This window comes from Suncus etruscus, chromosome 1 (assembly GCF_024139225.1).
Source record: "Suncus etruscus isolate mSunEtr1 chromosome 1, mSunEtr1.pri.cur, whole genome shotgun sequence".
Taxonomy (NCBI): domain Eukaryota; kingdom Metazoa; phylum Chordata; class Mammalia; order Eulipotyphla; family Soricidae; genus Suncus; species Suncus etruscus.
In genome coordinates this window covers 187,563,731-187,591,701 of record NC_064848.1, presented here as the reverse complement: position 1 = coordinate 187,591,701, position 27,971 = coordinate 187,563,731, and the positions used below count along the sequence as shown (strand labels likewise).

The 27,971-nt window shown below is 46.4% G+C and overlaps 1 protein-coding gene across 1 annotated transcript; it reads right to left on the bottom strand.

Moving 5' to 3' along the window:
- Positions 1–406: 406 nt before the first annotated feature.
- CDC6 (cell division cycle 6) lies at positions 407–18,039 on the bottom strand. The gene is made up of 12 exons (XM_049779584.1): positions 18,011–18,039; positions 16,567–16,767; positions 15,420–15,710; positions 15,130–15,329; positions 13,539–13,714; positions 12,879–12,985; positions 10,053–10,192; positions 8,309–8,409; positions 7,079–7,143; positions 2,077–2,279; positions 1,135–1,275; positions 407–496 (listed from the first exon to the last, which is right to left on the bottom strand). Exons 2-12 carry the CDS (start codon positions 16,742–16,744, stop codon positions 407–409), a joined length of 1,692 nt encoding a protein of 563 aa, XP_049635541.1. The 5' UTR covers positions 16,745–16,767; positions 18,011–18,039.
- Between the last annotated feature and the right edge of the window lie 9,932 nt (positions 18,040–27,971).

The window sequence follows — 27,971 nt, the reverse complement described above, 5'->3', positions numbered from 1 at the left end:
TACTCCAACAAAGAGCCAGGAGTAGTTCCTGTGCACTGCTGGGTGTGGCCCAAAAAACAAAAACCAAATTAAAAAAAAATAAAAAGAAAGTAATTCTTGTTTTTTAGACCTGAGTGTATAAAATACTAAAATAAATGGGGTCAGAGTGATTACACAGTGGTAGGGCATTTTGCCTTGCACACAGCTGACCTGGGAAGAACCCAGGTTCAATCCCCGGCATCTCATATGGTCCCCTGAGCCTGCCAGGAGCAGCTTTCTGAGCACAGAGCCAGGAGTAACTTCTGAGCACCGCTGGGTGTGGCCGAAGAACAAACACAAACATAAAAAAAAAAAAACTAAAATGAAGATTCCATAGCTCTCTAAAATGGCTGGGATACTTTCAAATGGTGAGCTAGTTTAAAAGAATTTAAGGCAATCCAGTAGCTAAAATATTTCCAACTAAAGCTTTGTCTTTCAGAGCATGTTCTACTTCCTTCTCTTCAATCTTCAAGGAAACCTAGACAGAAGTGAAGAAAAAAAAAATTTGTCATGGTGGAGAATTCATATAACCCTAGTTTGTTATTCCTCAAACTCCTAGTTAAACTGTTCTCACAAAGGCCAGTTAAAGTCAGAGCCTGTGGAGTATAGCTCAAAGGGTGTTTGCCCCGAAGCATGCAGCCAATCCGGGGTTGGATCCCCTTCAGAACCCCACATGATCCCCTAAGCCCACCAGAAGTGATCCCTGAGCAGACCCAGAGCTTCTGGGCTAAGATAGCGCATAGAGAAGATAGCCTTGCATGCAGTTATAGCATGACAGGTACATACATGGTCCCCACCCACCTAAGGGCATGCCCTGTCTCTAAACACTGCTTTCTCAATGGCCTTAACAAATCATCTCATTCCCACCTCATTCCCATCCTCAGAGCTCTAACTTGACTGAACACAATCCAAATTGTTGACCTAAGTGAGGTCATGGTATAATCTGTCTCCTCTTGTGCCAGGGTTCAAACCCAGGGCTTCATACCATTGAGACACCACGTGTTTGTTTGATCATGGAGCTGACACCCTCGACCCATACAATCCTCCTTTCCATAAAAGTTCAAGTATCCAAAGCAGGGTAAAGAAGCAACAGCACAAATTAGTGGCTCATCATACCTTTGAAAGGCGTGTCTCCTTGCTTTTCTTTATTCCTAAAATGCCCCTGGCTTCTAGCAGCTCTGCAAGTGACAAACATTCAGATTGGTCCACAGCTGACACCTGCTGCCTGCGGCAGACCTTCCCATAGGCCTCGTAGAGCTGCAAGAAACCAAGAAAACAAATGTTACTTTAAGGCTTTATGGAGACAGTATAGTCGGTTGGGCACTTGCCCTGCATACAGCCAATCTGAGTTCTACCTTCAACAATACATACTATGGCCCTGAGCACTGCCTGGCCTGGAGTGATCCTGAACATAGAGTCAGGAGTAAGCCCTGAGCAAAGCTGGCTGTGTCCTAGTCACCCTAAATTTTATCTCCAAACTTTATAATCTTAAAAGAAAAAAATATTGGGGTTTCAAAAATATTATGTGAACAGCCCAACTCTTCCCCATAAAATCCCTGAGCAGACATTCGGAGCCATTGGCCCAAACCTGTAAAATATTGTAGGAAGGAACTTTATATATTTCAAAGGGAGAGGCAGACATGAAGAGGGTGGACGAGAAATGGCACATTCCCAGGCACAACCCCAGGGAAATAAAGCTAGCTGCCTTTTCTCTGGGACCAGTATTTATTCTTCCTATTTGAATCCATTTTTACTTCTGACCTGCTGAAGCATGACCGGCTTTTAGGAAACTGCTCTGTGAAGTGTTTTACCTGCATTCTACCTTCATCTTCTTTTTTTTTTTTTTTTTTTTTGGTTTTTGGGCCACACCCGGTTGACGCTCAGGGGTTACTCCTGGCTATGTGCTCAGAAATCGCCCCTGGCTTGGGGGGGACCATATGGGACGCCGGGGGATGGAACCACGGTCCTTCCTTGGCTAGCGCTTGCAAGGCAGACACCTTACCTCCAGCGCCACCTACCCGGCCTCTCTACCTTCATCTTCTAAGATCCCCAACTAACCTTCCCCAGAGTGACCTCTCGGGTTTTCAGCTGCCTGGTCAAGAGCATCATAGAGCAGACCAAGATCTTCTGCTGAAGAGGGAAGGAGTCGGGGGCTCCTGGTTGGCTCGCACTCATTCTGTTCCCATCCACTCCTGAGATGACTTGGGATATGTGAACAAGACCAACCCGCTTGGGGACCAGTGATTCACAGGGTGACTGACCTGTAAAGCAAACAGACCACATTTAATTGTGCTTCATACATAAGGCAGATATCGAGACCAATGATACAGTAACATTCTTACTAAAGCAAATTTAAGTATAATCGTGATGGCAAAGCAGCAATTTGAACTCTGCAGCTAGAAGGTGAAAAATATATGATGCTATTCTTTTTGTTTGTTTGTTTGTGCATGGCAAATGGCCTACCACTCCAGCCCAAGAACACAGTTTCTTTTCTTTCCTCCTCTCTCCTTCCCTCTCCCTTCTATCTCTCTAGCCCACACCCTTTCTTCTTTTATTTTTTGGTTTTGAGCCACACCTAGGGGTTACTGCTGGCTCTGTGCTCAGAAATTATTCCTGACAGGCTTGAAGGACCATATGGGATACTGGATCGAACCTGGGTTGGCTGCTTGCAAGGCAAACGCCCTACCAGCTGTGCTATTGCTCCAGCCCCTCACCCTTACTTTCAGTCTTTCCAGTAATATCGCAGGATCCAGGGCAACCATGCTTGGGCAAACTTGGCCCAGTTATGTAGGCCTCATATGACAGGGTACATCCCCTCAAGGTCATGCTGCTCTGACTCCAGCAGAGCTTGAGGGGTCAACATGACTACAACCAGGTGGTACTCAGGGAGGAGACCCGCCTGTGAAAGAAAATCAGAACTCGAAAGCAAAGACTGTACTTTCCTTAAAAAAAGACTGCCTGGGGGTTGGAGAGATAGCACAGAGGTAAGGCATTTGCCTTGCATGCAGAAGGACATTGGTTCGAATCCCAGCATCCCATGTGGTCCCCCGAGGCTGCAGAGCCAGGAGTAGTAATCCCTGAGTGCTGCTGGGTGTGACCCAAAAAAAAAGACTACCAGGGGCTAGAGCAATAGCACAGCAGTAAGGCGCTTGCCTTGCACATGGCCAACCCCGGACAAACCCATTCCTAGCATCCCATATGGCTCCTTGAGCCTGCCACCTGCCAGGAGCAATCCCTGAGTGCTGCCGGGTGTAGCCCAAAAAGCAAAAAGAAAAATATAAGACTGCCCAATCCTTACGGGACAGAAGCACTGGTCAGATTACCTACTATTTGGAGTCTTACAAATGACTAAATGTACACAGTGAAGTCAATCCCCAAGCAGTGTTCCAGAGAGCCTCCCCAAATGACCTCTGAGGTTGCCCAAGCTGATATGCACGGTGTAACACTTGAGACTGGCATTGGATATCTGAGCAGATAGCACCATCACAGAGACTGGCGGATGGGAAGTTACCAACAGGCGGCCCCAGACTATGGCCTCATTGTTTGGAGCTGTATGAATTGCAAGACAGGAGGAATTTGCTCTGTAACAATCTTTGCCTTCAAGTTCCCTCCTGGAACCATGTCTAGTGAGTCCTCCAATTTGCTCCTCTCAAACCAAAGCAGGACAGCAGTGGAGCCATGGCAGCTGACTGAAACCGGAAACTAAGTAACAAAGTGGCACAAGTGGTAAGGCGTCTGCCTGCGCTAGCCTAGGACAGACCACGGTTCAAACCCCCAGCATCCCATATAGTCCCTCAAGCCAAGAGCGATTTCTGAGTGAATAGCCAGGAATAAACCCCTGAGTGTCACTGAGTGTGGTCCAAAAAAAAAACCCAAAATAAGTAAATAAATAGATAGTTTCTGGGGTTGAAGCAATAGCATAACAGGTAGGGTATATGACTTGTATGCAGTTGGCTCAGGTTTGATCCCTGACATCTCATATAACCCCCCCAAGCCTGCCAAGAGTGATTTCTGAGCACAGAGTCAGGAGTAACCCCTGAGTACCGGCCAGGTGTGGCCCAAAAAAACAAAAACAAAAAGTTTTAGTCAGGGGCCAGAGAGAAAGCATGGAGGTAAGGCATTTGCCTTTCATACAGAAGGTCATTGGTTCAAATCCCGGCATCCCATGTGGTCCCCCGAGCCTGCCAGGAGCGATTTCTGAGCATGGAGCCAGGAATAGCGCTGCCAGGTGTGACCCAAAAACAAAACAAAACAAACAAACAAAAAGTTTTAGTCAGGGGCTGGAGAGATAGCATGGAGGTAGGGAGTTTGCCTTGCATGCAGAAGGACGGTGGTTTAAATCCCAGCATCCCATATGGTCCCCTGAGCCTACCAGGAGCGATTTCTGATTGTAGAGCCAGGAGTAATCCCTGAGCACTGCCGGGTGTGACCCAAAAGCCAAAAAAATGTTTCAGTCAAAGTCAGGCTTCAGCAAGTTAGACTCCTTACTTGAGCCTTTAATGTTAATCCCACACGTAGAGAAACCCAAAGATAGGAATTAGGTTAATGGAACAGTGTTTCCCTGGTACTGATAACAAGCCTGACTGACAACAATCAAGGTATATCCTATTCTTTAGTTGACTAGCTTTTGCCAGACACTTAGTATGAAGTTATGTGTTGGTGGTGATGACGGAGGCCATTGAGGAGAGAAAATGTTAAAGGGCAGGGCATTTGCGTTGTACTCAGCTGATGCAGGTTCAATCCCTGGCACCTCTTAAGGTCCCCTGAGCCCAGCCAGGAGCAAATGCTGAGCACAGAGCCAGGACTAAGTTCTGAGCACCTCAGGGTGTGGTGAAAACCTCTGCTCCTCTTCCCAAAAGAGTAGCCTGGAGCCTGAGTGGCTGATACAAGGTCAGTATCTGGTCTCTGTGGTAGAGTATTTATCACCTATTATCAGCCGAAGCACTCATTTCGCTGCCTTTACTATTTTAACTCCCCACTAGTATAGGAATGAAGGAAGAACCAAATCAGGTTGTCCTGTTTTTACATTAGTCCGCTTAGTCAGGATCCAGAGACAGCATAGGGGTTAAGGCACTTGATTTGCATGTGGCTGACCCAGTTTGATCTGTGCCAGCACAAATGAAGCCCCTGAGCACAGAGCTAGGAGTAGCCCCTAGAGCCCTGCCAGGTATGGCCCTGAAACAAAACAAAGCAAACAAAACAAAAGCCCGATGGGTACTCAGTACTGACAAGACAGGTAGTTCATGGCCATTTTACATCTGCCATGAGAATAAAAGAACAAAGATAAGAGAAAACGAAACTAATCTTGTCATTTTTTTTTTTTTTTTTTGGTTTTTGGGCCATACCTGGCAGTACTCAGGGGTTACTCCTGGCTGTCTGCTCAGAAATAGCTCCTGGCAGGCACGGGGGACCATGTGGGACACCGGGATTCGAACCAACCACCTTTGGTCCTGGATCGGCTGCTTGCAAGGCAAACGCCTGTGCTATCTCTCCGGGCCCTAATTTTGTCATCTTAATAATATTTCTTTCCGATACAGCTTAAAGGCTTGAAATCTCTCAATCTGAACTTAAATCTCTCACTGTTGGGCTTTTGTTTTATCTGGGGCCAAAGACAGCGGGCTCAGGGTTTACTCATGGCTCTGAGCTCAGGGGATTATAGGGGGTATCAGGCTCTGGCCTCTTGTCTGTTTTTGGAGCCATGCCTGGTAGTGCTGGGGGTGACTCCAGGCCAGCTGTTCAGGGCTCACAGGATAGGGTTAAAACTAAAGCTGGGACCCCCCCCCCTCCTCCACATGTAAAGTATGACCTCCAGTCCTTTAAATTATCTACCCGTTTCCATGACCCCTTTTACTTTTTTTTGGGTGGGTGGGTTTGGGCCATACCTGGTGGCACTCAGAAATTATGCCTGGCAGTGTATGGGAAAACATATGGGATGCTGGGAATCGAACTTGGTTGGCCATATGCAAGGCAAATGCCCTACCCGCTATGCTATCACTCCTGCCCTGGCCCCTTTTTCTTACTTGGGTTTGCTTTTACTTTTATTAGGACCTGAAGTGCATTCTACATAAACAGAGAAGTTGGTCCAATTTCACTATCTAGTTTTCATTTCTGGAGATTGGAACAACACCCACTGACTCCACACTTACCTAATACTCTAGAAGACACATCTCCAGTAAAACATGGACATCGTATGGATAGGCAAGGTAGAAATAAAATGAAGTTGAAGGGCTGGAGCATAGTACAGCAGATGGAGTATTTGCCTTGCATGTGCTTGAACCAAGTTCAATCCCCAACAACCCAGATGGTCCCCTGAGCTTGCCAGAAATGATTCCTGAGCAGAGCCAGGAGTAACCCTTGAGCACTGCTGGGTGTGGCCTTCCAAACAAATTTGTATATGAAAATAAATTTAGGAGTAGGAGCAATAACACAGCGGTAGAGCATTTGCCTTGCCCATAGCCAACCCAGAACGGACACCATTTCAATTCCTGACATCCCATATAGTTCCCAGCGCCTGCCAGGAGTGATTTCGGAGTGCAGAGCCAGGAGTAGCCCCTAAGTGCCACCGGGTGTGACCCAAACTTCCCCCACCCCCCAAAAAAATCTTTAAAAAACTGACCAAAACCAGACACAAACAATAAGTGTGGGACCTGGAGAGATAGCACAGTGACGTTTGCCTTGCAAGCAGCCGATCCATGACCAAGGGTGGTTGGTTCGAATCCCGGTGTCCCATATGGTCCCCCGTGCCTGCCAGGAGCTATTTCTGAGCAGACAGCCAGGAGTAAACCCTGAGCACCGCTGGGTGTGGCCCAAAAACCAAAAAAGAAAAAAAAAAAAAAAGTGTGGATTTCTTTTTGTTTTGGGGCCATACTCAACAGTGCTCAGGAATAGAAAACTGAACTGAACCAGCCACATAGAAGGCAAATGCCCCTGCAGCTGTCCTATCTCTCTGCTATCTCTCAGCCTCATGTGGCTTTAACTATGTTCATTTTCTTCTACTTCTTTCTCCCAAAACCAAGCTTTCAATTTATAAAGGAAGACAGGAAAGAGATAAACTACTTACATTCAGACAGTGGCTTGAGGATAGTCTGGCTTTTGACATCCGACTCTACAATTTCAATAGCTCTCCTATAAAACAATATTTCTATAATTAATTTAGGCTGAGCCAGTCCAAACACACCAAGCCACCACACTCAAAAAGCAGGCAAGTCAACTAAAAAAAAAAAAATATCTTCTAAAATAAATAAATAGCGTTTCTTATCATTTTAAAGCCCTCAAACTAAACTGGGTTATGTCTCAGCTAAAGAGGACTTAATTGCCTTGGAATAATTCATGAACCAAGGAATCTGAGAAACTTCAACTACATGCTTTCCTCTTCGAGATGCCAAGTAGGTCATCATACCCTGGGCCAATGTTAAGGTTTTGGCTGAGGAAAAAAAAAAAGTCATGGAGAGGAGATTCTGTAGATGATCAAAGAGAGCCAGTAACATCCATAAAGGGGCCTTTACTTAGAGACAGGGCCCAGGCGTGGGCTCAAGCCATAATAGCTGACATAAGTACTGTTCATCTCTGTGGTCTTTACTCAAGAAGTTCGCTGACTAGGGCAAACTTTCAAATCCAGGATCGTGTCATCTAGCAACAGGAAGAGCAGACTCTCCCACTGCTTGCTCCAAAGTACTTTGCCTACAGGAAACCATAAGCCAGACCTGGGTCTTCTGCATGGCAGTAGGGGAGGTTGGACCAGCGGGCCAGCACAGCAAGTCTCATTTTAATGGACCCAGTGGCCCTACTGGGAAGGCAGAAATTTCATCAGTCAGCACAGAGGCTTTCCCCAGCAGGAGGGGCAGGGGAAGAGAAGGGAGAGAGGTCTGGAGGACAACTGTGGGGGACCACCAACTGGTGGAAGGGGTGCTCAGAAAAGCAAAGGAAGGGGGGAAAAAAAAGTCTGAAGGCAAAGATGGTTCAGGTCCATAAATAAACCTGCTTGAGACCAGCTAATGGAAAAGTAAACTGGAGTCTTTTTTAATACAAATGTAATTAACCAATCTATAATCACCACAGGGAGTGCTAGCAACATCTCATTTGTTTCTCCCTCTGTAGGTAATGGACTGATAATGTTTCAGACATTAACACGGTGGCAATGCAGCACTCCCCGCTGAGAAACAAGTCCTCCTTTCTGGGTGGAAAAAGTGGCAGAACGGAGCCACTTAAGCCACATTCACATGAGTTACACGAGACAATTAAGCAGCATTTCTTTCCTTTAATACAAGCAGCCAACAGCGCCGTAACTCACCTGCAAACATCGAGCGCTTTTCGAACGTCGCCAGAAACAGCAGAGACTTTGCGGGCACAGAACTGAATCGCAGCATCATCCAGAACCTGATCTCTAGATGCCTTAGGACAAGACAAGATAACGGATAAGTTTGAACAGAGAGAACAGGTTCTCAGTCACTTAAGTCCCAGACAAAAATATTGCCATGCTTAAGTTGAAAGCTGATGGCCACTAGTTAGGGTCTAAGATGCCTCCCTCCTCTGCTCATAGGTGAACGGAAATTTCATTCAAATAGCGGTAAGAATGTGGTAGATTCATGAATGGAAAACAACACTAGAAGGTTGGAGAGATAGTACAGCGGATACGGCACTTGCTTTGCATTTAGCCAACCCTGATTCAGTCCTGGCTAGCATATGGTGTCCGAAGCACTTAGCAGTAAGCCATGAGCACTGCTGAGTGTGACCCAAAAACCCAAAGAAGCAAGCCAACCATTAGAACCTAAACTAACAAAACCAAACAAATAGGACTCCCTGCCCACAGGTCCAATTTCAATTTATTCTAAATTTTCATTTATTCTTTGGCCACACCTAGCAATGCTCATTCCTGGCTCTAAGCTCAAGCAAGGTTCACTCCAGGTGGTGCCGGGGATCAAATCTTTGCCCAAAGGGCCAAATCTGGGTTGGCCTTGTGCAACATCAAGTGCCCTACATCTGTATTATCTCTCTGTACTCCCCTCACTCCTCCAAGTCCTAATCTTATGTTTTCTTTTTTTTTGGGGGGTCATATTGGATAGTACTAGGGATTACTTCTGGCAGACATAGGGGATCTCATAGGGTGCTGGGAATTAGCCTGGGTCAACTGTGTGCAAGGCAAGTGCTCTATTCCTGTACTACAAATCCTATTTTTTATTCTTTTGTTTGTTTTTGGGTCACACCCAGCGGCACTCAGGGGTTACTCATGGCTCTGTGCTCAGAAATCACCCTGGCAGGCTCTGGGGACCATATGGGATGCCAGCAATTGAACCAGGGTCCATCCTGGGTCAGCAACGTGCAAGGCAAACACACTACTGTTGTGCTATCTCTCTGGCCCAACAGATCCTATTTTTTTTTTTTTTTTTTTTTTTGGTTTTTGGGCCACACCCGGCGGTGCTCAGGGGTTACTCCTGGCTGTCTGCTCAGAAATAGTTCCTGGCAGGCACGGGGGACCATATGGGACACCAGGATTTGAACCAACTACCTTTGGTCCTGGATCGGCTGCTTGCAAGGCAAACGCCACTGTGCTATCTCTCCGGGCCCCGACAGATCCTATTTTTAAAGGCCCTTAAAGAAACATTTGATTCTTCTATTATTTCAACAGTGTTGAAATTTCAACGCACAATGGAAATTTGAGTAAAAATGTCTTACTATGGGGCCCGGCGGTGGCGCTGGAGGTAAGGTGCCTGCCTTACCTGCGCTAGCCTAGGAGACGGACCGCGGTTCGATCCCCCGGCGTCCCATATGGTCCCCCAAGCCAGGAGCGACTTCTGAGCGCATAGCCAGGAGTAACCCCTGAGCGTTACCGGGTGTGGCCCAAAAAAAAAAAAAAAAAAAAAAAAAAAAGTCTTACTATGGAGCTATGGCTGAGTAACAAGAGATTATGCTTTACATGTACAATGTCCTGGGTTCCATCTCTAGCACCGCAAAAACAAACAAACAATAAAACTATTGCTGGGGTTCCCAACACCCATGAGTCAAGGAACTCATACCTGCTGCAATCTGACACTCACCTGTTTAAGTCGATCCTGCAAGATAATGGCTATCTGATTTTTGGTGTATGGTGGGAAGTTCAGCAGCTGTGGCTTATATTTTTTTCTAGCTTGAAGCCTTGGCAGAATTCTGTCTGTGAGATCCAGTGTATTAGCTATACCTGAGGGGGAAATGAGTAATATTCATTAACTACAATTGGTTGGATCTTCATAAAAGGAAAACCAACTCTTCTAAAAGAAAAACAGAATTTCTCATTAAAATGGAGCATCACAAGGGCCAGAGAGAGTAGAGCAAGAAAAGGAGCTTGCCTTGCACAGGGCCAACTTGGGTTCAATCCCTGGCACTCCATAGAACTCCTCAGAGCCCTGCCAGGAGTCAGCCCTGCGCACAGCTGGGTGTGGTGCCCCTGCCTCCTACAATCTTGCATTCCAACTGCTGTCTACTTGCTCCACCCTATCCTGATACTTACTAGTCATATATTCCAGAAACTGGAGATAGTTCAAGGGTTAAGAGGTTTGCTTTGCCTAAATTGACCCTGGTTTGATCCCTGGTACCATGAAGAAATTCCAAGCAGTCAGGAGCAAGCTCACACCCCTAGAATGTCATCCCCTGCAAAGAATAAGATACTCTAGGCTCTGAGCTCAGAAGTCATTCCTGGCAGGCTTGGAGGACCATGTGGGATGCCGGGATTCGAACCCAGGTTCATCCTGTGTTGGCCCTGTACAAGGCAAAAGCCTTACTGCTGTGCTATCACTCCAGTCAGCAGGTAGGACTTTTGCCTTGCATGCGGCTAATCCAGATTTGATCTCCAATATCCCATATGGTTTTCCTGAGTCTTTCGGGACTAATTCCTGAAGTAGAGCCAGAAGTAACCCTGAGCACCGCTGGGTGTGATCCAAAAAACAAACCAAAAAAAATGTCTTTAAACTGCAGTACTAGGGATCAGAGCAATGGTACAAGGACTATGGTATTTGCCTCTCACTATGCATCCAACCCAGGTTCAATTCCTAGCATCTCATTTGGTCCCTTAAGCCTGCTAGAGTCCTGAACAGAGTCAGGAGTAAGCTCTGAGCATTGTCAGGTGTGGCCCATAAACATAAGGGCAATGTATTTTTTCTACAGTCCCACCACAATGAATTTCCTGTACATTAAATTGGGCCAAAGTATAGATAGTACAGCATGTAAGGTCCTTGCCTTACATGCAATTTTATGGATTCAACTCCCTGGCACCCCAGATGGTCCCCAAAGCACTGTCAGGGGTAATTCCTGATCACAGATCCAGAAGCACCTCCTGAGCATTAAATGAAGGACCCCAAAACAAAAATTAACAATAACAAATTACTGTTATTTTGGGGTCAGAGTGATATTACAGTGGATAATACATTTGCCTTGCATATGGCTGACCTAAGATTGACCCCCAGCTCCCCATATGTTCCCTGAAGCTAGAGTGATTTCACAAGTGAACCACAAGGGAGTGATTTCTGAGCAGTCAGGAGCAAGCCCTGTGAACAACTGGATGTGGTCCAAAAAAAACTATAAATCAGGGGCCAAAGTGATAGCACAGTGGGTAGGGTGTTTGCCTTGTAGGCGGCCAACCTGGGTTTGATCCCTGGCATCCCATATGGTCCCCTGAGCGCCACCAGGTGTAGCCCAAAACAAAACAACAACAAAAATTATCATTTAAAATTTACTATCTAGGGGCCAGAGCGAAAGCATAGCCGTAGGGTGCTTGCCTTGCATGCGCTGACCCAGAACAAACCTAGGTTCGATTCCTGGCGTCTCATATGGTCCCCCAAGCCAGGAGCAATTTCTGAGCACATAGCCAGAAGTAATCCCTGAGCATCACTGCGTGTTACCCAAAAACAAACAGACCATACTAATTACCATACTACTGTAGTAATATAGTATAGTAATACTACAGTAATAATTTCAATAAGAAAGCAGAATGTTTGTTTGAAACAATAGGTGATAAACTGAAGAAATTCTAAAAAGACTGAGGTGCCACAGATCCAATCCAGGATTCATGCGTGCCTGACCCATGCTCAGCCCTATTTTCTACCACTGATCCCTAAAAACAGATTATTTTAAAACCACTGTGCAGGACTGGGGATGTGGCTCAAATAGTAAAAATAGCCTTGCTTGTTCAAGGCTCTGGGTTCAATCTCTGGCACTTCAGGGCAGATTTTGTGGACCCTGAGCACCGTCAGCTGGAGTACTATTGGACTCCCTGCCCCTTCAACTCTCCCCAATTTAGAATTATTATGTGGGGCCGGGTGGTGGCGCTGGAGGTAAGGTGCCTGCCTTGCCTGCGCTAGCCTAGGATGGACCGCGGTTCGATCCCCCGGCGTCCCATATGGTCCCCCAAGAAGCCAGGAGCAACTTCTGAGTGCATAGCCAGGAGTAACCCCTGAGCGTCATAGGGTGTGGCCCAAAAAACAAAACAAAACAAAAAAAAAGAATTAGAATTATTATGTAACATTAACAATTAAGCACTAGAGGGCCAAAAGGACAGCATAGCGGTGGGGTGTTTGCCTTGCACATGGCCAACCCGGAATGGACCCGAGTTCAATCCTCAGCATCCCATACGGTCCCCTGAGCCTGCCAGGAGTGATTTCTGACCGTCGCCGGGTGGGTCCCAAAACAAAAACAAACAATTAAGCACTGAGGCCAGAACAACAGCACAGTGGGTAGGACATTTACCCTGCTTGTGGCCAACCCAGGTTTGATTCCTGGGATCCCATATGGTCCCCCGAGTCTGCTGCAGAGCCAGGAGTAATAACCCTGAGCACCATCGGGTGTGGCTCCAAAACAAACCGAATCAAAAATATCAATAATTAAGCACTAACCAATCAGTACCAGTCGGGAATCTTGTAGCCATGGCCATTCAAAGAGTGTATATAACACATCTTGCCCTCTGCTGTCCAGCTGGTCCACTTCGTCCAACACCAGCACACTGCACAGAAAGAGTCATTAGTGTCCACGGTCAACTTCTTAACTCTCCAGCTTGTTTGCTCTAGTCCACCTCTAGGTCATATTCCTACAGCTGAGACCAATTTGAAGCTCATAATCTGTCCAATCTCCAGTGACCGTTCCAGGGCACTATCCCTCCATTCCAAACACAAGTAATAGATGAGCTTCTCAAGCAATTGTTTCAAGACTTTTTTCTAGGCGAAAATTACAGGAGGTAGAAAGCCAGTGTGATAGTACAGCAGGTAGAGTGTTACCCGGCACACAACCAACCTTGGTTTGATCCCTGGCATCTCATATGGTCCCCCCAAATACCATTAGGAGTTAATTCCTGAGTGCAGAACCCTTGAGCATCGCCAGGCGTGGCCCCAAACCAAACAAAAACAAATAAAATTCCTTTCTTTCTGCTTAAGCTTATATAACCCTTTCTCATAGAATAAACAGAACTAATCTATCCATTCAACAGCTCGGAATATGAGTCTGAGGGCAACAGACCTTGCAGATTTTCAGAGCTACAGGCAGTAAGAGTCAAGACTTACATCATGGGGCCCTTCTGAGCAGTCACAGAACTTTCCAGTTTCTTCAGCAAGTCCTTCCCAGTTGCCTGGGCCACTCCTTCCAGACAAATCTCCTGAGCAATGGCTGGGAACACAGCCTGGGCACTCCTCAAGGACATACAATTCAGCACGACTGCTTTAAAGCCTTTCAGCTGCTTCTAGAAAAAAAAAAAAAAAAAAAAGGCAAAAATCAGTGTTGGCTTTGGGTACAGACTTGATGAAATCTGAAGTGTGTGAGTTCACAGCATAAGAGAACTGGCCCTACTTTTATTTGAAAAGATTTATACAACACTACGGCCCACGGTATGAAGCTTACCACAGAGTGGTGAGTGCAGTTAGAGAAATAACTACACTAACAACTATCATGACAATGGTAGGGCCCGGAGAGATAACACAGCGACGTTTGCCTTGCAGGCAGCCAATCCAGGACCAAAGGTGGCTGGTTCGAATCCCGGTGTCCCATATGGTCGTCGTGTCGTGTCCCCCCCCCCCCCCGTGCCTGCCAGTAGCTATTTCTGAGCAGACAGCCAGGAGTTACCCCTGAGCACCGCCGGGTGTGGCCCAAAAAAAAGACAATGGTAGTGAGAAGTGAGATGGGGGGCATTGGTGGTAGGAAGGTTGCACTGGTGAAGGGGTGTTCATTTTTTGTAACTGAAACTCAAATACAAACATGTTTGTAATCATGTACTTAAAAGGGTTACTCCTGGCTCTGTGCTCAGAAATCGCTCCTGGCAAGCTAGGGGATGATAGGGGATGCCAGGAATGGACCCCAAGTCTGTCCTAGGTCTGCAGTATGCAAGAAAAATGCCCTACCACTGTGCTATCACTCCAGCCCCAAATAAAGACATTATTAAAAGAACAAAGGAGGGGCTGGAGAGATAGCATGGAGGTAGCGCATTTGCCATGCTTGTACAAGGACAATAGTTCGAATTCTGGCATCCCATATGGTCCCTCGAGCCTTCCAGGGGCAATTTCTGAGCATAGAGCCAGGAGTAACCCCTGAGCGCTGCCGGGTGTGATCCCCCCCCACAAAAAAAAGAACAAAGGAGGGTCTAGAGTGGTGGCACAAGCAGTAGGGCATTTGCCTTGCACGTGCTAACCTAGGACAGACCGCGATTCGATCCCCCGGTATCCTATATGGTCCCCCAAGCCAGGAGGGATTTCTGAGCACATAACCAGGAGTAACCCCCTAAGCATCACTGGGTGTGGTTCAAAAAAAAAAAAAAAAAAAAGAGGAAAAGATTTATACAACACCAGAAACACCATGCTTTTGAGAAACCATCAATACCCTAAGCATGTCAGCTTTAACTGTTAATAGCCAAGGATCAGGAACGGATACACAAGTACAGCAGGTAGGGCACTTACCTTGCATGTGGCCAACCCCAGTTCCATCCCTGACACCCCATAGAGTGCCCCCATATATGGACACCACTAGGAGTGATTCCTGAGTGTAGAGCCTGGAACAAGCCCTGAGCACAGCCAGGTGTAGTCCTAAAACAAATGTCCCCATCCTCTTAAAACACCCTACTAAGTGTCATTTAATCAAGTGCATGAGAATTCAGACACAACCTACCTTGAGGTCTTGCAGAATTCGGTTTAAACAGGCAGTTTTTCCAGTTCCAGGAGCCCCAGAGAGATAAAGACTTCCAGCTTTCCTCCCACAGATGTGCTCCCTCAAGAAACTCCTGATGACATCCATCTCCTTTTCCCTAGCCGGCAGCCGATCAGGGACAGCTGTATTCAGGACCAGCTTGGCTTGTTGATAGCAAGTGCCTGAAAGAACAGTCAGACATAAAAAAAAAGTGACCGAGACAGGCTGAGTTTCATCTGGGACCACCAGTTCCTGTTTCCATGTTAACTAACCTGCTTGCTTGAATAGTCTTAAACTCGCAGATTCTTTTTCCTGCTGAGAACTCTGCTCTGACTTGGCAGTAACCGCTTGATCTTGTGGAATAGTGGGACATGTTTTGTTTGGGCTAACTCTGGCTGGTTCACTTTTGTCGCTTTTTCCTGGAGACTTAATTGCTAGCTGACCATCAAATACCAATCTGCGCCCCTTGGGTGTACCGGAGCGAGGGGGACCGTTTTCCTTCTTGCCTTGTTTTGGTGGAGAACAGAGAGGCAAGTGGGGCGTGTTGCACAGGTTGTCATCACCTGAAACATAGCAAATCCAAATGAGGCTGTCAGCAGGGTAAATAGTAAAGGACTAGCAAAGGGCCAGAGCGGTGGTGCAAGCGATAAGGCATCTGCCTTGCTTGAGCTAGCCCTAGGACTGACCATGGTTTGATCCCCGGCATTCTATATGGGTCTGCAGCTACCAGAAACACCCCAGGAAAATGCTTCTCTAGAAGAACATAAGGCCAGCAGATGGCAACAGTGAACCTCACGAACTATCAGTAAATATCAAATGTGTTCCAGTGTGATGAAATCCTCAAATTGTTCTAAAACAAGAGTTTTCCAACCACAGTCTCAATGGTCTCTTGGACCAAAAGTTCTTCACTGTCGGCACTGTCTCAGGCATTGGAGAATGCAGAAAGATGCGTCTGATTTTATCTACTGAACCAGCAGGGCCAACTACAAAGGTACTCAGAGCTGACCAAATCACTCATCATTAAAAACAGATGCTCAAAGGCAAAGCAAGATAAGCAAACACTGTTTGAAAACAAGAATGCCACCTGTTTCTCTTAATTTTACCACAACGAAGGTGTTTCAATATTCTATATAACCGCAACAGGCAGAAAAATTAATATTCAATAGCCAGGAATTGAAGATCAGATTTACTAATTAATTCATAGTTCTGAATGTAATCTCAGCAAATGTTATACTGAAGTTTATTCTGAAAATGGGCAAAATGAACAGTGGTCTTAACAAAACTTAGAAAACAGCTTTAAAGTACTTGGCATTTCATCCAAAAGTCATAAAAAAAGTAAAACCCCCGAGTTTCACTGGGTGTGGTCCCCCCCCCAAAAAAAAACAAACCAAAGTCTTTCTTAGATCATCAATAACTTACCCAGACGTTTTCTGGGGCTCAGAGGCAGAATTTTTTCACAAGGAGAACGGGGTGTGGCCTTTATATTTGTCAGTTCTCGTTTGGTATCATTAGAGATTTTAGTTTTATCCAATTTCTGAGATAGTTTCTTTTTTGGGAAACTGATCTTTGCCTGTGACTGAGATCTGGTTTGAGGCATGCTAGCAATACAACTGGATACAACTAAAACAAACAGAAAAAAAAAACAGGTGGTTAATATGTGAAAGGGAAGACAAAATACGAAATTTATACTGATAAGTAACACAAGTATTGCAACAAATATTTAGCATTTTATGCATACAACTATCATGCTGTAATATCCATGGGCTCTTTTTTTTGCATATAAGATGCTGTCACAACACTTTATGAATTGACGTTTTAAGTTTTACAACCATCTTTGAGATAGGTCTTAAAGAAATCGGCTACAGGCACCTCAAATAACTGTAAAGCAGGGGTACAATTCCAAGCGTTCTGATTCCATAGTCTGAATTCTATGGTTTTTAGGCCTTATCCAGTGGTGACCATGGCTTTAAACCCTGGCTCAGAGCTTACGAATCATTCCTGACTGTGCTCCAGGCATCATATATGGTGACAGAAATCAAACTTTGGTTGAAAGCGTGCAAGGCAAGTGCTTAACTTGTAGTATCTGTCCAGTACTATCTTATCTATCTGTAGTATCTGGCACCCACATTCAGAGTTCTTAATCCTTTAAATGATGCAGCATGTTTATCAGAGGGCACTTGCCTTGCAGACCTCCGACCCGGGTTCTAAGGATTCTTAGGCCTAACCTAAGACCCGGGTTCAGCATCCCATTTTTAAGTCCCTGAAGAACTGCCAAGAGTGATACCTGAGAGCAGCAGCAGAAGTAACCCCTGAGCATTGCCAAGTGTAGCCCCAAACACCCTACTCCGCCAAATAAAACAACCAAATCGAAACCACAGAAATACTTTAGTTTCTCACTGCATTCCTGGGCTTCTCTTTTTTTTTATTTTTGGGTCACACCCGGCAGCGCTCAGGGGTTCCTCCTGGCAGGCTGGGGGAGGGGGAGGGGGAAAGACCATATGAGATGCCGGAATTCGAACCACCGTCCTTCTGCTTGCAAAGCAAAGGCCCTGCCTCCATGCTATCTCTCCGGCCCCTCCCGGACTTATCTTCAGCACCATCTGGCCCTGCACCCCTCCACCCTTCCACCTTCCCAGCCCTCCCAAACCCTGTCCTCGACACCCACCACCTCAAACCCTAACATCTGCCTCCAACAAGTCAGCAACTTTCGTCCACACCCAAAGGCCTGTGACCCAAAGGCGCACATATAGATCCCTTCACTCCCTTGGAGATCTGATCTTCTCCCTTCCCTCCACCTCCATATGGGCGCCACTGGAACCCCCAGACCTCACACCTCCCCCGGGCAATCCGCCTTAAAACTCACGAGGCGAGTCGCTTCAGTGCAGGTCTTGCTCGGGGTTCTTGCACTCTGCTTCAAAATTCCCCCCAGACACGTTCCCAAGCCCAATGCACCGGAGCAGGAAGCAAAGCAGCAGCAGCAGCAAGACCCAGCGCGACTCGCGCCAAATTCTCACACTCCAGTTTCCCGCCTCCCGCCGCAGCCCGGCTCGGCCTCTCATTGGCTGCCGGCAGAGCACAGCTATCCGCGGCGTCCCGCCCCTTTCTTCATCAGCGAATAGGAGAGCCCCAAGTCTCAGCGCCATCGGGAAGGCACGCCCCTTGAGCCGTACCGGCTTCTGCATCCGGGGCCTTCCCTATGAGACGCGCGGCACCGGCCGCTCTTGGTCTTGCGAGCCGCTTGGCTGGGTCGCAAAGGTCGGCGGGAAATGTAGTCTTTACCAAACGCGACTGCGATTTCCGCGCTCTTTTTTTGCAAAGCAGTGGTCGAGTTGTCATTGCTCCCTTCGATGGTCGTTTTTGTGTCTATTCTCATTATTTTGAGAGACTAGATTTCCAGAGAGATGCTACGACAACAGCTACTCCCATTTCCGGGCAGTTCTGGGTGCGAAGCATGATGCTACAAGTTTACCTCTCTAATTATCAACCTTAGAAATACGCAGAGCCTGAATTAGAGATCACAGCCAGTTTGTGATAGAGAAAGGCCTACAACCCGATAGCCTTGTGGTGCCAGAGGACTACAGCTGGACTATGCTGGGGCGGTAGTTCCCTGAAGTGCTGTAGGGGCCATGTGGTGTGAGGCATTTAACATTGGCCATTCACATGCAAAGCACAAAGTCCCTAAATTCAGCCCTTTAAACTAACTCAGTTCCTCCTCCAACCCATTTTTGCAATATCCTATGCCTCCATAAACAAATGCATCAGAATATGCCACAGAATCTCTATGAATCGTCTTTAAAAGGCGATTAATAGAATTAGGTTATTACTTTACTTATTTATTTATGTATTTATTTAGGTTTTGGGGCCACACCCGGCAGCGCTCAGGTGCTACTCCTGCCTCTACGCTCAGAAATCGCTCCTGGCAGGCTCAGGGGGACCATATGAAATGCTGAGATTCGAACCACTGTCCTTCTGCATGCAAGGCAAATGCCTTACCTCCATGCTATCTCTCCGGCCCCTATTTTTTATTACTTTAATAGTATTTATGGGGGAGGGTTTGGACCATATCCGACGGGCTCAGGGATTATTCCTGGTTCTGTGCTCAGAAATCCTGGCAGGCTTGGGGGACCATATGGGATACCAGGGATCGAACCCAGATTGGTCCCAGGTTGGCTGAGTGCAAGGCAAATGTCCTACCTTCTGTGCTAACGCTCTGACCCCTTAGCACCTTTTTGTTTTTGTTTTTGGGCCACAGCCGGCAATGTTCAGGGGTTACTCCTGGCTATCTGCTCCTGGCAGGCACGGGGGACCATATGGAACACCTGGATTCAAACCAATCACCTTAGGATCTGGATTGGCTGCTTGCAAGGCAAACACCACTGTGCTATCTCTCCGGCCCCAAGCATCATTTATTTATTTTTTTTTTTAAGGTGGACGTTCGGGGGCAGAGGCGTCTGCCTTGCCCATGCTAGCTTAGGAACTGCAGATCGATCCCCGGTGTCCCATATGGTCCCCCAAGCCAGGAGCGATTTCTGAGCGCATAGCCAGGAGAAACCCCTGAGTGTCACCAGGTGTGGCCGAAAAAAACAAAAACACAGGGCCCGGAGAGATAGGCGTTTGCTTTGCAAGCAGCTGATCCAGGACCAAAAGTGGTTGGTTCGAATCCCAGTATTCCATATGGTCCCCCGTGCCTCCCAGGAGCTATTTCTGAGCAGACAGCCAGGAGTGACCCCTGAGCACTGCCGGGTGTGACCCAAAAACCAAAAACAACAACAACAACAACAAAAAAAAAACAAAAACAAAAAAAAAACACTAAAAAAGGTGGACATTCTCAACATTAATTCTATAAATTCATATCCTTAAGAGTGGTCTCTTCATGGGCCCGGAGAGATAGCACAGTGGCGTTTGCCTTGCAAGCAGCCAATCCAGGACCAAAGGTGGTTGGTTCGAATCCCGGTGTCCCATATGGTCCCCCGTGCTTGCCGGGAGCTATTTCTGAGCAGACAGCCAGGAGTAACCCCTGAGCACTGCTGGGTGTGGCCCAAAATCCAAAAAATAAATAAATAAATAAATAAATAAGATAGTTATATGGGAGGCAAATTGAACATTCAGTGACAAATATAAATTAGAATAGTAATTTACAGGCTAGCTTCCAAGACTAATTTAGCTAACCTTCAGGTTCCAGAGAAGGCCAACATCCAAGTGATGGTAATGTTTTTTTTTGTTTGTTTGTTTGTTTGTTTTGGTTTTTTGGGTCACACCCGGCGGTGCTCAGGGGTTACTCCTGGCTGTCTGCTCAGAAATAGCTCCTGGCAGGCACGGGGGACCATATGGGACACTGGGATTCGAACCAACCACCTTTGGTCCTGGATCGGCTGCTTGCAAGGCAAACGCCGCTGTGCTATCTCTCCGGGCCCGGTAATATGTTTTATTAATATAAAATTAAATAGAGCAGTAAAGTTAATAGGAAAACAATTATTAATTAGATCATAGATAATGCCAATACTCAATTTTAGTATAACACTAGAGATAGTACAGATGGTAAGGAGGCACTGGTCTTGCACACAGCTGACCTGGGTTCATTCTCCAGCACCCCTTATGGTCCCCCAAGCACTGATAGAAGTCATCCCTGAACAGAGCCAGAAGTAACTGTGAGCATTGCCAAGGTTTGAGCATTGTCCAAATACCAAAAGTATGTCAGAGGCTGAACTCAAATATTTTGCTTCTATCACCTTATCGCAAGGCACCCCATTAAACTACAAAGAGGATAAAAGGGACAGAAGAAATTACAGAAATATGAAGTGGGAAGAACTACATTTTGAAAATAGGCCAAAGTCCACCACTTAGAAATAGGATGATGGCCAGATAAAATTTCTAAATTCTGAATAAAGGAGAGGTGGCACATATTTCAGACTTCCTAGGGGTAGAGATTTTGGGGATTGGTGATGTTCTGGGGTTACTCCTGACTCTGTACTCAAGAATCACTTCTGGGGCCGGGCGGTGGCGCTCGAGGTAAGGTGCCTGCCTTACCTGCGCTAGCCTAGGAGACGGACCGCGGTTCGATCCCCCGGCGTCCCATATGGTCCCCCAAGTCAGGAGCGACTTCTGAGCGCATAGCCAGGAGTAACCCCTGAGCGTCACCGGGTGTGGCCCAAAAACCAAAAAAAAAAAAAAAAAAAAAAGAATCACTTCTAGTGGTGCTGAGGAATTATATGGGATGCTAGAGATTGAACCCAAGTCACTCTATGCAAGGCAAATACCCCAACTATTGTACTATATAGCTCTGGCCCCTCCAGGAATGGAAATCTACAGGAGTGCAGCATGAAAGCCAGAGTGATAGTGAAGTAGCTGCCATATGTGGCTTGCTTTGCACAAATCATCTGGGGATCAATCCTCAGCACCCCATATGGTTCTTAGAGCCCTGCCAGCAGCACAGATCCAGGAGTAAGGCCTGAGTACCACTGTGGCCCCCCCCAAAAAAAAAGCAAGAGTAAAGAGTCAGCTGCTATGAATGGACAGTTACAAGATGGAGCCTTTTTTATTGTTTTTTTTTTTTTGTTTTGTTTGTTTTTTAGTTTTGAGCCACATCCAGTGACACTCAGGGATTATTTCTGGTTATGCGCTCAGAAATTGCTCCTGGCTTGGAGAACCATGTGAGGGGATCGAACTGGGGGATCGAACTGCGGCCCATCCTCGGTTAGTGCATGCAAGGCAAATGCCCTATTGCTTGCATCACCACTCTGGCTCCAGGATGAAGCCTTTTTGAGCATGTGGTATTTATTTTGGGGGGTGGTCACACCCGGCAGTGCTCAGGGATTACTCCTGGCTCTGAGCTCAGAAATCGCTCCTGGGGCCCGGAGAGATAGCACAGCGGTGTTTGCCTTGCAAGCAGCCGATCCAGGACCAAAGGTGGTTGGTTCGAATCCCGGTGTCCCATATGGTCCCCCGTGCCTGCCAGGAGCTATTTCTGAGCAGACAGCCAGGAGTAACCCCTGAGCACTGCCGGGTGTGGCCCAAAAACCAAAAAAAAAAAAAAAAAAAAAAAGAAATCGCTCCTGGCAGGCTCAGGGGACCATATGGGATGCTGGGATTCGAACCACTGCATGCAAGGCAAACACCTTACCTCCATGTTATCTCTCTGGCCCAAACCACGTTTATTACTAAGGCAGTAGAGAAAATTAAGAAACCACCTTCAGCATTCCTACTTACTTCTATAACCTGGGCACCAAAACTTGCTGTTTATATCTGTTTTGTGTCACACCCGGCAGCGCTCAGGGGTTACTCCTGGCTCTATGCTCAGAAATTGCCATTGGCAGGCACAGGGGACCATATGGGATGCCAGGATTCGAACCACCATCCTTCTGCATGAAAGGCAAATGCCTTACCTCCATGCTCTCTCTCTGGCCCGCTGTTAATAGCTTAAGTGCTAATATATATAGCCTACCAGCTTTAATTAGGGATGGACTACTTAAGTCAGTTATAGAAGCAGAAGGTAGGTGTATAGAATGTGCATGTTGGGACTTATGAAAATACCAGGAAATACAGCACTGGTTCAAGAAAAACCTGTAAGCAAGGGAGACAATAGTGGAGGCAGAGAAAAAAAAGCTTTTGTTTTTGGCTTTTGGGCTACAGCTGTGCTCAAAAACTTACTTCTGAGCTCAGGGATCACTCCTGACAGGCTCAGGGGACTATACGGGGTGCTAAAGACTGAAGCCCTGTCCACACTGAACACTCAGGACCCTGAGAACTGAATGGATTCTAAGAGATACCTACCAGACATCCCATCACACTGTGCTTTTGTCCTCCTGAATGTGAAATGTTGCTCATCACCTCATTCCCTGGTCTCTACCATAAATCTTTTTCATCTGCATGCAGATTTCTCCTGGTAGACATCCTAAAGTCTCTACTAGATTCACTTTCAGGAGGCAAAGAGCAAGTTCTATTGATCTTCAGATTACAGGTACATGGCACAGAGTAAGAGCGCAATAAAGCTTTCTGCTGAGTGGAGACCCATCTTTTGCATGAACACTTTTTTTTTTTTTTTTTGCACGAACACTTTTTGTATGGCCAGAGAGCATCTAATCCTTTCATTCTTATCACTGCCACAACCTAGGAGTGCACAACTGGACTCTAGTGTTGTCTGAGTGAAGCTTTTCTCCAGAGTTCTCCCTGGGTGTAAAGAACTGTGGAGAACCAAAGATGGTCAGTCCTCTGACCTCTCCATCTCAGAATACCCAGAACTGGGAGGTGTAGTTGGGATGGGCCAGCAAACTCGAAGAGCCACATTCCCAGTAAGCAACCATGTCTCAGTAGTGATTCGAGTGGGCAAACTCATGTCCCAATCGCCAGCTGGAATACGCGTGATACCATGGAGGACGGGCCTGTTGGCACATAGCGAAACCACCCCCAGCAGTGAGCAGACAGGGTCAGGGAGGAGCTGGTCTAGGCAAGCTCCATTTGAGGAGCTTTACTTAAAAGTCACAGGAGGAACAATTAAATCAATAAATAGGTAGTTTATTAATCATATTATTAACAACACAGGGACAAATAATTAGAAATGTAGCTGATCTGGCAAGTTTGGATGAAAATGAAGGGCTTTCCCGCAGTACCTCCCTCACCCTCCTAATGGGGTTTTTCTATCTAAATTATGTGAGTGATTCATACACACACCCATTATGAATCAGTATGGGCAACAATCCCGACCTTTGCTGGTGATGAAAGTGCAAGTTAAGCTCATTAAGTCTTAGTGGTGATTAATGTCAGCTGAGCACAGAATGCAGCGACTGTCTGGTTCAGTTTTTACACCTAAGTCAGAGTCTGAGAGGGCCGGCTTAGATTCCGATCTGAAAAGGAATGAAAAAAAAAACAAAAAACAAACAGCCAACACCCACATAAAACTGTTCTCTTGTGAGTTCTATTTCTTAGTGTGAGAATCTGCCAGGCAAGTTAAGCACAAAAAAATTCTAAGGGAAACCAAGGGAAGGACACAAGGCCAGAGGGTCTATGTTTTTGCTGCTTTAGGCAGCAAAAAGAAAACGACTGAATCTATCAGGATGGCTAATCACTGTGACCCTAAAAGACCCCTGGACTAGAGGAGGCCACACATGTGCCTGCCCAAATAATCTTTCTTCTTAGAATGCCTCAAACCACTCATCAACCTGAGCCTTTATTTTCTCCCCTCCAGGCCACCACCTGAGGCAGAATTCCAGACAAGAGGACACAGTTGTTAGTTGTTTTGTTGGTCTGTTTTGTTTTAAAGCAAGTTTTAATTGAACTGCACAGCATCCAGAAGAAATAACCAAAGAATCCAACCTGAGACCAGATTATACAATTTTGGGGATGGGAGAGGTAAGGATCAATGCTAATTGGGAGAGGGAGCACTGTAATCAAAGTTTAATGTTAAAATAAATCATACAATAAATTATCTCTTTAAAAGAATCCACATGCAAAGATGGTCACACACACACACACAAATTTCATACGTGTTATACGAGCTAGTCTTTTATTCAGTGTTGACTATGACTTTTATGCTGGTTGTTGTGGAAAAGGACAAACATCAAATGTGAGAAAAGCAGCCAAGGTCCCTCTGCCACCAGTAGAATGAATGGATTTAAGACATTCAGGGGACCCACTATGCGGTTAAAAACAAGAGAAGAAGGAAGCAGCAATCATCAAGGAAGAGTTTAATTGCTTCAAAGAGGGAGAGAGGAAGCAAGCACAGAAATCTAACACAAGTAAAGGCACAATGAACGTGGAGTTAAATGGAAGCAAACCCATCTTTTCGTTCAACAATTAGTCTTTTTTTTTTTTTTTTTTTTGTATGTTTTCAAGGTGGTCATAGTTTCACTTTGTTTTGCTTTTAGAGATGACGCCTGAAGGCAACTTTCATACCTTCCATTCCCTAATTCAGGGTGGCTTTCAAGCAGATCCTCTGACCACACAGAGAGGGATGGAGAGTCAATAGGGAGTGGGGGTGGGGGAAAGAAGACTAACTGGAATGTGAAGAATTTGATTTGTAGCTGATTGGAGGTTGGGTTTCTAGGACAGGCAGTCAGTGTAGGGCCATGAATGGTCCCCAGACGCCCTATACTCCACACCCAGGACTTTGCAGACAGACCCTGGAATCACACTTTCCCCCCCACATCCATAAACACTCAGTCTACAAATTATTTCAAGTGATCAGGAGAATTAAAACATACCCCAACCCTGAGTTGCTCTGTAGCGAGTCTATTTACAATTTTTCTCACCTCTCCCTGGAGATAAGTCTGGGTTTCATGTTGGGAAGCTATGGGGTCCGAGGAGGCCTCCAGGGCGGTGGCCAGGAGATAGTCTCCTTACCTTTGCCAGCTGGAGGCAAGATGGTATGGGTGGAGGGGGCAACATTGGGACTGAATTCCTGGAGAGAGCAGCCTTAGACCACTGGCGGGACAGCCTTAGGCACACTTACTGTCCAGGCCCAGGCTCTCCAGCCAGAAGAAATGCCATGACAGTGAGGGCCATACCTAGAATGCCCAAGTGCTATGAACCAGGCTCAGTGACCACAGAAGACAGACAGAAAAAAGGGCATCAAACTCCTTGGAAAACTTGGGGATTATAGTCCTGCTTCCCAGAGAGAGCATTAGAAACAAACTAACCCAATTTTTCCCACGAAGGAAAAAGACATCATAAAACCAAACCCATGTAAGGGCTGAAATCTTAGAAGTTTTCAGATGCTTCGCCAGGTACTGTCTCTTCCTTCTGCGAAGGTTTCGGGGATCTAAGGGGGCTGGCAACAGCCTCAACATGAGACTACCCCATCTTCCGCTGAAGAGAGGAGGATCCCTCGAGCAGGTCAAAGGGTGCTTGCAAAGGTGAGAAGTTTTGGTGCTCTTGCAGCTCATCCACCCGAAACCTCCGTTACAACGTACAAAATAGATGATCGTTAACCAACAGGATCACATTCCCATTCTTCAATAGTAAATATACATGACCATAAGTCCATTTACAGAGGGAGCAAATGATAGATAAGGCAAAGACATTTAAGTAGGTACTGCAACCACCATGTGCTCTGAAGCTCTCAACAACCCGGCCTGTTTGCATGAGGCCAAGAAAATAAAAACACATCTTTGCCCCATGCAGCACAGTTCAACGGAAGGGACAGTGAGAGGCAAGAAGAGGGAGAAATCAGCCCCAAAGAAAAGCTGGGGTTTGGCTTTTACTTGCAATACTTCTTTTGATGCTCTATGTTTGCGTAAGGAGAACAAAAACCAACACTTTGATAACATTATACAGAAAGGCATCAACTCCCATTTCAAAAATAAATGGGAAGACTTCACAGTCCAAGCTCAGTCCTGGTCAGCAACTACCCTGGAACTCTGCTGCAGGATCAACTCTGGTCCTTTCCTGTTCCCTCCACTTATGTTCCTGCCTTAAGTCCTGTCACTTTAGAGAGGACGCTGCTGACAGAGAACTGCCAACAGATTGGAAGATTTGATTTAAAAAATAATTAGAAAAAAAAAGAACTTAACGATTATAAAAAAAATTTGGCGACAGACTGTGATTTGTCCCAAGAGTCAATTGGTCCTGGGGTGGTGGAGGGAAGCAGGCCCGGTACAGCCAACCCAGCCAAGCCTCTCTCAGCTAGCAGACGGAGACCCGCACCTGCAGCCCCATAAAAAAGTGAAGAATGTGAAGGAGGCCTGTGACCCATTACCCCAATCTCTCTCAAGGCCCTAGCTCCCAGGTTTGAGCCCTTTCTATAATCACCAAGAGGTACAGCAAACCCAACATTCAGTACCCATTCCCATCAGTCACAGAGCCACCTAGACTGAGAACCTCCATGTTTTCTGTGCTCTTCAACAAAGAAGCCCTGAGAGACGAAGTAACAACGTACTGCTGGCTGCCATGGTTAAGGGGACAGGGAATACCTGGCCATTGCCTCACTTCTCAGAACTGAGGAACCTCGGCCAAGCTCTGAAGCTTCTTCATCATACACTGCTCTCCTGTACCAACCCCTACAGTTCCAAGCAGGCAAGGGTGAAGGAGGGTGGAAGAGGAACTTGAATGAGGAATTAGTCTTGTGTCGCCCACAGAGCCAGGCCTTTCACTAGGGGCTGCTCCTCTTCTTAGGCATCCTAAAGCAGCCACTAGTGTTTTGTAGTGTGTTTCTGTTTTGCAGTGCTGGGAATTGTAGCCAGAGCCTCACACCTTGGGTTCAAACCCAGGGATTTCATGGTATGTGCTCTACCACTGAGTCATGTCTCCAACATAGGAGCTGAAGCTTCTAAAAGAGACTGAAACTGTCAGTGGCCTTCAGGGCCAGTCAAAAAAATAAAATAAAAAAGAGTGAGGCAACCCAAGGTCAAGGTAAGGCCAGGGACCAGGTCTAACTGTCCTATCTCCCACTGGAGGTTCGTCAAGGCCTGGGAATCTGGGAGGAATGAATGTAAGTTGCTTTTCTCTTTAAGGTAAGGGTAAGGAAAGATCCATCCTATAGTCTCAGCACATTGAGGAAATGGAGTATGGAGTCCTAGAGGACTCAAATGGCTCCTGGTCCCTTTAAAGCGGGATTGACTAGCTCTAGAAGGATCCCCAGTTAATTTTATTAATATGTACTTTCGCCAATTAGTATTTAGTGTTTATATCCAACATTATCCCTGGGGTGGAGACACAGAATGGGGTCAAAAACAAAACCAAAATAAAGCAAACGCATTTCTGTCCTTGCCCTTTCTCCTAATTTGACCTTTAAAACAGATCACTTCTCGGAGAACTCCTTTCCTGTTCCATGACAAATGCCCATCCCCTCCGAAGTCCTGGTCATCCAAGATGATGCAGTACAACGACCCCCC